The 10,668-nt window shown below is 34.9% G+C and overlaps 1 protein-coding gene across 42 annotated transcripts in view; it reads right to left on the bottom strand.

Annotated features, from left to right (window-relative positions):
• Positions 1–10,668, bottom strand: part of ARPP21 (cAMP regulated phosphoprotein 21) — a 160,473-nt gene that overhangs the window by 100,614 nt on the left and 49,191 nt on the right. For all 42 annotated transcript variants that reach the window (XM_058443060.1, XM_058443056.1, XM_058443053.1 and 39 more), the window contains 4 exons: positions 10,524–10,668; positions 9,028–9,106; positions 8,236–8,295; positions 7,372–7,512 (listed from right to left, as the gene is read on the bottom strand). In XM_058443060.1, coding sequence (XP_058299043.1) covers positions 7,372–7,512; positions 8,236–8,295; positions 9,028–9,106; positions 10,524–10,668 — 425 coding nt within the window. The remainder of the gene's footprint in view (positions 1–7,371; positions 7,513–8,235; positions 8,296–9,027; positions 9,107–10,523) is intronic.

The following is a 10,668-nucleotide window of genomic DNA, read 5'->3' on the forward strand; positions in this document are numbered from 1 at the left end:
CACACTCAAAGGCCCATAAATAATTTCAAGTAGGGAAAGGAATACAACAAACTTATGTTCCTTCTTACGGTATATTTCTAGTATTTACCTAACTCATCTACAGAATCTTATATTCTCTAAGGTATTTGAGAATAATAATATGGAGAAAATATAATATTTGAAGAAAATGACATGGAGTTTGACCAATGTGAACAAATAAATCTCATTTTGAGCCTGAGTATAGATTAAAAAACAAAGTGCCTTGCTCAGTAAATAAAGTTTCATAGTTTTCCTGAGAACAATGTGATTCTTAGGTTTCTGATCTTTGGCAACTAGTCAGATGATTTTCACTGCCATTCCTGTAAAAAGTGCAGAGTAAATTTACCATGTTTAGAAATGACAGGATGCCAACCAACCACTCACAGATTTTTAAGAGGCACTTAAATAAATTGATGCTTCGTCTTCTTCAGAGGATGACTAAGGGAGCATCCACATCAGGATGCTGCTCAGTTTATTCACAGAGCCACACACTTTCCTAGCCAAAGGAAGATAAATATAATAAACACAGAAGGAAAAGCATATTTTGCTTTATTTTGTTTTGTTATAAATGTACTTAATCACCTGCAGGGAGTGAAATGCTTAAGGGCCAAACACCAAGGATTCCCATTTTCAGCTTTAGCCTCTTCAGAAAACTAAACACGGTAGACATTCTGTGACCTTGGCATACTGCTGTCCACTGTTGTCTGGGTCTACCCACTGAGAAAGTGGAAAGTCCCACAATCCTTCTTGCTGATGTAGTAATAACTATCCATCACTTCAGGAGTTCTTAATAAAATCAATTGGTCTCCATTGCTCTATCTATAGAGAAGCTTTATTTAGTTCTAGAATGAGTTTCATGGCTTTTATGATTCACCAAACGGCCAACTCAGTTAGTCATCCTTTCTGGAACATACAATAAACAAACTGCCATAGTCACTACACACCATTCATCACTCCAGGCAAAATACCCAGGCCCACACTTCTCAGGATCACTGGATATGTCCTTCGGCACTTAAGGTATAGCCTCAAATCAATGCCTTTGGGCCACTATTTTTGTTTCACAGTTTCTAGGGCCTGTATCCACTCTCTTTTGGTGGATTTGCTATTTCCTCTATTTGCTCTGCACTGTCAGAGCAGGGGATTTGAGGCAATGACAGTGGGTGGATGTAAAAGACAAAAAATGTTCAAGAGATGACAATCGTTTAACATGAAAATTATCTGGGATGAGTTAAACACTTGCTCTGACATGTGCAAAAACATTCAGATATACATGGGGTTCTCATTGCCTGTGGCTGATCTTGGTTTTTGGAAAACACTTGTGCAAGAGGATGGTTTCTAGTCTCCAATGGTACACTCTAAGTGTGCATCCTTTCTCTGGGATGAAGAAGAGGAAGGTTAAAAATATATCTAACAGAACAACAATAAACTGCTTTGTGTCAAACACAGAAAATGAGTGAAAGAGAGAGAAACTGAAGATCAGAAAGTGAGAGAAAGAGAAGGGCAAAATTTCTTATATAGAAAGACACATATATTTGTGGCATTTAAAATATTTTGATAAGATCACCAGTCATATTTTTAGCCTAAATCCTAAATATCAAAAATGTTACATTATGTAGAGTAAATCTATTATAAATATCATTTATAATATCAAAATAACATGGACCCTAATACCTTCACCCTGGCAAGGGTCTCATTCAGCATCATCACCCAATCTGACAGCTGACAAAAAATTCCATAAAAAAATTAAAAAAGTGTCAGAGCAAAACATATTTCTGGCAATCTACAATGGGATAGAAGACCGGAACTAACTAAAGGTGAAGGAACACAACGTGGAGGGCTTCTCAGCTCAGTGACTCCATTTGTTACAGGAGTCCCAGCTATTAAGACCCAATTTGTAGACCAAAAGGTGTGGTTGGAGGCTACTGGTTACATACACAAATCTGCTTTTACTCTGGTTAGCTCTGAGCACCAAAAAAAATGCAGTGCTGTGGAGGAAAGGTGACTACCTTTACTAATTCTCTAAAGTGCATCAGTTTGCTCAGGTGACAGTACCACCTTGAACTGTTTCCCAAATGAACACAAATATTATTTCCTACTTTCCATAAATGTTCCAGCCCCATGCCTTGGTGACAGCAGTACTCACCCAAGTCTTTCTACTCTTGGTCATTTCCTTTTGAATATATCCCGTTAGTCAATACCAGACTAGCCTTTCTAAAGTATCATGTTATGCACATCAAGCCTCATGTTCTAAAGCTCTGAGAGCTGCCCGCCTTCAAGATTCTATTCAATCTTATGTAGCCTCCTACTGTCATTGACAATATCATTCTCTCCATATTTGCCTCCAGCCAGTAGAGCATTATTTTAAACTCTCCTGGATTTGAGGTCAAATATCCTGAATTAGCATCCTGCTGCCACTGTGCAGCAGTGTGACTTTAGACAATTCACTAATTTTCCTTTGGTACATATTCTCTTCAGTACAGTTAGAAAAATAATTTTAAAAAATCCTTTTCATTAGGTGGCTGTGAAAACCTAACACAACCATCTCAACAAAATGCCCAGCTCTTAGTAAATGTGCAAAAAATGTAGAGATTTTTATCTTATGTTCGTTTATAGCCCATACTCCAGCTTGCCATGTATCCCCCCTCCTCACTACATTTGTTTAAGTCTTATCCTTTCTCAAAGTCTTCCTAAATGCCTATTTGAACCATGAATGGATGGGCAGGTAGTCCCCAATGAATCTGTTACATACGTTCTGCTGGATGTTTGGTATAGTGTTCCTTCAATTATGGAGTTATTGTCTAGATATTTGTTATGTGTCTACCTTGGATCTACAAAGAGTTGCCTTACATTTTTCAAGTTTTAAGATGACTGAGATTCTGAAATTATTCCCCCACTGTAACTATAGTGTAAAACGTTTGAGGACATGAATCTTATCTTGTAATTTTTTGTGTGACCACCGCCACTGAATTCTGTTGTTGGTGAGTTGTAGTTGCTGGAAATATGTCTTCAGTATCTGGAAAGTTTTGTCTGTGTGTATTATATGACTGCAAAAACATAACATCTCTGCTCTTATCAGGTAATTTACAGAAACCTGGAACGTATTAATGTAAAATCTCTAGACAGTTGACTTTACTTCAACTATCTTTCCATCTTGTCTCATTGCTTCTCACAGCACTTGATGCTCTTGTAGATGTGGCATAAATCCAGGGAGTTGAACAATCAGATTGCTGTGGCAGTAATTTTGAAATAACAAAATAAAGAGGTTCACCCCCCCCCTTACGAACATAATTAATAAATATGGCTTTTTCATTCTTAGAAAAAAAAGAGTGAAATGGAGTAAAGCTTAAATTTTTATATTTATTTAAACTTCATATTTATTTAAACTTTATATATAATATACATTTATATAAATATATATTACATTATGTATAATATCTAAATATATATATTTATATATAATGCATATATATGTATGCATTCCTTCAAAAAATCACGTCTTGTGGCAATAATAAGCACAGCAAATCTAGCAAGACCTATCAAGTTGTAGGGAGGCTCTGTTACTTAATGATACCACTGAGTTAATCTTCAAAAATATCTTGTCCATTAATCACTGTTTTTTATCAGACAACAAAGGACTTAAAAGGATTGCAATTTTCAGCCAATCCAGGGACTCTTCTTGAAGGCTCTGCTCAATAATTTCTGGGTATTTTTGCTTTAAGAGAATAAGATTATTTAAAAAAATCTTTTTAATATTAGCCACATTGGTTTAGGTCCCAGTCATGCTAACCATTGCTTCTCCGTAAGCCCCAAACTAAAACTCAGTTTGTGCCTAATTTTCTTCTTCTGCAAAATGAAGCTTTAATTATTTATATAGTAAGGTTTTTTGTATTAAATGTAATAATATACATTACCTCACAAAAATGTATATTATTACAAGATGTAAAGTGCTTGGCGAAATGAATAAGCTGTAGGCAATGTTATTATAAGTAAGGGATGATATCTAACAAACAGAAGCATATCCTGAGACAAGTTGTTTTCATCATAAAAGAGCAGATAGATTATATCTGAGTATGTTATTAAAAATACTAGAGGTCAGTGCAGTATACACACATATGTAATCCTCACAGAATGTATTGTTATGATCTGAATATTTTGAACTTCATGTGAAATTCTTTCTTCTCCATGAAAAACCTAACCTTCTCAAGTCACATTCTATAGTTACTTAACCTGCCTATCATCTAGAAAATCAAGATTCTGGGAAATAAATTCTAGCCAATAAGGAGCTGAAATAGTTACAATTATTTAAACACTGATGTCAGAGTAGTATTGAAGTGTCACTGAAGAAGAACAATATAAAAGGGAGATTTTTTTCCTCCACCTCTTAGTAAACAAAAATACCCTCAATCCACATTTTTCTGCATTTCTCTCAGGCTATAGTGCCATTAAAATATGCATTTCATGTGTTTGCACTGGAGTAGCATTAAAACTCTAGACATTGAAAAGGTATTCCCCAAACACAAAACTCACATGGAACTCTCATCTCAGTATTCCCTCCTTTAAATAAATGAAGACATTTCAATCCAGAAATATTTTGAAGTTAATATGGTTCCCATGACCAACACATGTTGATTGTCTTGATAAGACAACTCTGAAGTTTTTCACAAAACCAAAGAAACCAAAACACTTAGAACTTAAATAGAATGTTTTGAATATAATGCCCCATTTTGAACTTCAACCCCAAAGAGCGTGGCAACAGACTTTTAAAATCAAACATAATTTTCCACAAAACAACACTTCTTTTCACTAAAATTGCTGACAATGATTCAGGTTCTGAAAACTGTGATTTGTTCCTATTGGGATACAGAGATTTAATTCATCCTCTTTATTCGTGTGCTAAAATACATCAGTTATCCACCCCCACCTCAAGAACTACTCAAATAGAGGATGAACCACCACCATCCCTCAACAGCCACTCAAATAGAGGATGGTCAGAAATGTAGTTAGAATAGAACAGTAGAACATGACAGCTATGAATTGAACATTGTTGAGCTCAACCCTTCAGTAAATACCTTGAAAGTCCATGACATACAGTCATTTGCCTTTTTTATTTAGGCATGATTTGCTTTGACTCATGAAAGGGTGCCTAAATGGTGGTGTGTAAGAGTAAGGAGTTAGCCAGAGACTGAGCCCTGGCCTTATTGTTGTAGCAATTGTAACTTCGAGGGGTGTTCTCTGCACGCACTTACTTTTAACTCTTCCTAAAGGTATAAACATGTGGCATCTATTTTTAAATGGCCATTAATTAAAAAAAAAAAGCTGGCACTCTTCTAGAAGTGAAAAATTCTAGTAATATGATACCTACTAGCCAGAAAATAAAAGTTTTAAAGGACAAATTATGTTCTCCAGTGGTATTTGGGAACTTGCAGGAAACACAAGGATTTAAAAAGAGCTGACCAATAGAAAGTTCTAAAGTCATATCAGTGTTCCACATCTGCTCTATCCAATAGCTGTTTGAAATGTGGCTCACCCGATAGAGGAACTGAATTTTAAAGTTTAAATTTTATATAAATTTAATAAATGTGAATTGAAATGTAAATAGCCATATTTGGCTACCACACCAGGCAGATCAGGTTTAGAGCCAGCACTCAAAGTTGACCAGGAGTCTTGATATAATGCTTAATTTTCTCAATGCCATTCTCCAAGGAAACATGTCTAAAACATATGTACTAGTATTTATGACTATGTGATTGCAAAATTGGTGTGAGTTAAAAATAAATCTACTGTCCACCAGTTGAAACCGTATCACATTTAATATACTTGAACTATGGGAGTTTTCCATGTTTGCTATGACCTTATAGACAAAGAAGAAGATAAAAATTAAAATGAAGTAGTCAACTGCTTTTCTATTTTGCAATCAGCATGTCCCTGCATGATGATATCTAAAAGCCATTAAAAAATGAAGAATAAGAAACAACAACACAACTATAACAACAACAAAGAGTATTGCATGGAGAGGGAAGATATAAAGGATTCTAAAAGTTACCTTTAATTTTTGCTACTATTCAAATATGGGGCACTTGTGTAAACAATCAGACAAAATAGGAACCTGATAAATTTTTAAAATGTGTTTTGCTAACACAGTAGAATGCAACTACAGGACTGAATGATTCTGAGACTTCAAGGGCCCTTAAACACGATTCAGTTCAAACTATCCTGCAGATGTATAAGCAATTTGAAGCCAACAGAAGTGGAGTGCTCATTGTCCCTGAGATATTAATAATAGCCATGCTTGGTCCCAGATCTCTCAGTTTGTGCTCTCTTCACTATGACTTTCCCCCGACCTCTGCTGAGCACAGACTGATGCTTGAGTTGAGAAAGAGCCTCATGTCCATCCCCACTTGTCCCAACCTCTGGTGAGCAGAAAATATAGAGTCACGATACTCTGCTTGACACGAAAGCTCCCTTCACTAACATTCCTAAAGAGCATGCAATTTACGGTTTACCAAGCACATTGTGAAAAAAGAAAATTATAAAAATGGATGCTTTATGTGGGCAGTTTTTTAGTTTAACATGCCTTTTGTTATAGAATTGGCTTGTATGGTACTCAAAACATATATAGGTTCAAGAAAAACAGCTCCAAGCTTCAAAGCAAATGACTACTCATGTTATTATGCTTTTGGTGACTCAATGAAACAATGAACAGGTATTAAGAGAAAAACAAACAATTATTTTAAGGGGAAAAAACTTGTCATACTCTTTTCAGAGCTAAGTCTTAGATGTTTCATCTAGCTCAAAACTCATTTTACAGGTGAAAAAACTGAGATGGCAGATTTTAAATAACTTGCTCCAAGTCACACAACTAGTAAGTAGAATTGGGTTTTAGAGGCAGGATTTCTGCCTCTAGGTTCGGAGCTTTTTATTACTCCAGAAACCACAATAAGATAGATGTCTAAAAAAGCAGAAGAAAGAAGAAAGAAAATAGCAATTATTCTGTGTATGTCATGGTCATTTAAAAATATTTGTTGTTTTTAATTTAAGTTATATTTTGACATAAAATTTTTCACAGCTTTGTATGTAATTTCATAGAGTACTGTTGGAAGAAAGAAAATTATATTTCAGGAGCTGTGTAAACGAGCAGGAAATAAATCCACTTTATTGTCTGAATTTTATAAACTTTCTGGGTTCTCCGATAATATTCTACAGATAAATGCCACACTACTTCTGATAAGAGCAAGAGATAAATAACACTGCACATTTTAAATGTCATGTACTGTGAGTTTTATACTGTGATCTTATAAATGAATCCATAGAAGAGAGAAGAAAATGCTAAATAAGTACAGTGATGGGGCTTACATTCTGGTGCTGCTGGTCTTGTTGATGATAACAGATTTTCCTGTTTGATCCACATTGTGATCCAATCCAAAATAAGCTGCCACTCGATGGACAAGCATCCTCTGATACGATGACATCTGAGGGAACTTTTTATAATGATTACTGGAACATAATTCAAGAGAAAGTGGAATCAGCATTTTCATTTTTTGCCCATAATACCTTTTACAAGTATACACACAAAACTATTTCTCCTTCATCTAAACCACTAAGCCTATTGCATTTCTGGCATCACTTAATGTCCTAATTTCTAGAAAAATTTCTACTTATTATAGATTTATTGATTAAGCTACAATAAACATCTTTGTTTCATAGTTGCACATTTCTCTTGCCAAAGAGAATGTAGTGTCTGTTGGACAGTATTGTATTTTAGTCCATGATACCTTATCAACGGGGCCAGACACAGGACAAATGATGTGACATAATACGTGATTGCAGATGTCTATATGGAGATGTGTCATTACACGGTTTACACTGAAGCAGCACAATTATTTTCAGGCATAACTGACTGCAGCCAGCTGGAGCCCATTAAAAAACTATAATAAAAATGAAAAGGGTCTCTTCTTGTTACAGCTACTCTATGCTAATCAGTGGCCCACTGTTTATAGCCATTTTGTCAGGAATTTAACAAGCAGAAGCACACATGGTCCAAGCAACAATTCTCATCAGCATATAGTTCCTAAGTCCAATAATGTCTCAATTTAATAAATCAAGGAACATATTAAACAATGTTTTATCTATCCCTAAGTCTTTCCAGAATGGATAATTTAACTCCAATACCAAACTAGGATACATCATCAAATTAACCAGCATTGCAGTTTAACATACTTGTTGTCAGCAATGAAATCAATAATTTCCTGCTCCATTTTCAAAAGTATCATCCTGTCCCTGCAAAATAAATGTTAAATTTAAAAGGTTTTACGTATGTTCCACTTCCAAAAACCAGAAGAATTAATTAAATGTATGGAAAAGATTACTTTAATGTATGCTGCTACAAACTTATATCTAACTCTTCTTTGGAATATACTGACCATTTATATATTATTTCATTCTTTGGAATATGCTGACCATTTACATATTATTTCATTTCATTCATTACAAATTATTTCATTGTTTAAGAGTATTCCTTATCTTATTTGTTAAGTATATTGAAATATCTAAATTTTGTAGTCTTAATGTTAATTATGGCATGCAAAGTACCAGGATCAAAAAACACATCAAATAAATAGTATATTTTGAATAAATAGGAAACTGGAACAAAACGAAGGCCAAGTATTGACTGTAAATGAATATATAGCTGCATTAAAACATAATTGGCTTATTTGACAACAATAATTTTTATTTGCTATTTTTCCCCCTTAGCCAGTATCTCTTTGTGATCTGAAAAGCAGAACTGTTAAAGTATAATTTATTAATTGGGTAACTACCCAGTTACTAAGACTCTCTATAAAAAGTAAACATGCAAACCATTAGCGGAAAAAAAATACACGAGATAGTTTAAGACGTCAGGGAAGGTATCTGCATTTTACAATGGCTTTCTTAGAAGTGTTGGATTAATAACTTTGATTGTAGTATTCTATTTGATCCTTCTAAAAATAAGAGGCTCATTTAACAATTTACCTGGAATTATTCTTTAATGTGTTAATCAGAAACTCGTGTAAGTCTATGCCTGTAGAATCCGTGTATTCTTGGCTGCAATCTGAAACAAATAGCAGGACGGAGCTGTCAGGAATGATGGTGGAAAGGTGGGGTGGAAAAGGTTTCCCCAACCTATCCTGTTTCCCCCCTGCTCAGATAAATTTTAGGTGAAGCTGTTGGTATAAAAATACACGTTTCAAAACTAGCAATCTGGCAATATAACATCGGAATGAAAATTAGATTCCGGGATTGAAAACACCCAATAAATCCTGACTATGGAAAGATCCAAATGTCATAGGAGGGGAAGTGGGCACAGTCTGGGTGTGGGGGAGAGGTGGAGTCAAATATCACGTGTTCATTCTGCATTGTAAATAACAAGGGCACAAACCCCACATGACAGAACTCCCACCTACAGAGAGAGCTCTCAAGAGTTTGAGATCCCATGGAACCCTTTTTCTCTTAAAACAAGGCAAAAAAAATGAATGTTCTGTTATGAGACAATCTATTAATCAGTACAAAATACAGGAGGACACTAAATATTCCCGAGACTTTTAAATATCCTAATGCTGTCCAAAGCTTAATTTCTAAAACTGTTTTAGAAACCTGAACTTTACTTTACTGTCATATACACCTTTGATTTTAGATATTCCTCAGCAGAAACAACAATTATAAGCAGATGTGTGGTTATAGAACACATAACTGTTAGAGGCGGTTGTCATTCCTCAGTTGACCAGATGCTCTATTCTTTCCCAGTTGTCCAGTTTGTTTGTTTGTTTGTTTAAGTCTACTGCAAACCTGTTTACTCACGGTACTCTTCATTTCAACTTAGTTTTGTTTTGTACCATGATAGGTATGGCAAAAATTTGGACAGTTTGGACTGTAGGTTTTCAGTTTGTAAAGGTATGACTTTTTGGACAGTGATTTATTGAAGTAGAAGTAGGTATTTCTTAAATAAACATTACTTGATAGTAGATGGGTTCAGAGACTAAATTCTGAGCCAGATAAAATGTGAATCACGTATTCCGTTGACATATACATCTGTACTTTGGGGACCATATCACTTATGAACTGAGAATTGCTAATCCACTCTCTGTCTTTTAAGATAAACATGAGAGTTAAGATATCAAACTCGGTATCATTACTGTTCACCAATCCAAGTTAATCGGTCCAAGAAACCTAAATTTAGGGCAGATTGATATTTATTCCTTGTACAAGCTTGTCACTGAAAACAGAAGATTAAAATGTGAATCCAAAGAAATATGTGATCCTAAAAATAACCTGTCTAGCAACACAAGTAATGACACTATAAACAGAAAGAAAATCAAGTTCACATTTTTTACACACACACAGATACGTACACGTATAGAATTATACGTAGGGCTTGGTGGGAGGCGAACATGCTTGTGAAATCTAGAATGTGTTCTGTGAGTACGTGTGTGCCCAAATTGAGTAAGTTAAGCAAATATGTTCACGTTCACCTTTTGATAACATTCTGATCTTGGGTTTTTCAGAGGTTTTATCTTTGTTTTTATCCTTTTCTTTTTCTCTTTCAGAGTCATCTTTCCTAGATTTATCCTCCTCTTGCAGGCTGGAAAAACTGGAAAGCTGTAAATGAATTGATTC

This window comes from Hylobates moloch, unplaced genomic scaffold, assembly GCF_009828535.3.
Source record: "Hylobates moloch isolate HMO894 unplaced genomic scaffold, HMol_V3 SCAFFOLD_8, whole genome shotgun sequence".
NCBI lineage: Eukaryota > Metazoa > Chordata > Mammalia > Primates > Hylobatidae > Hylobates > Hylobates moloch.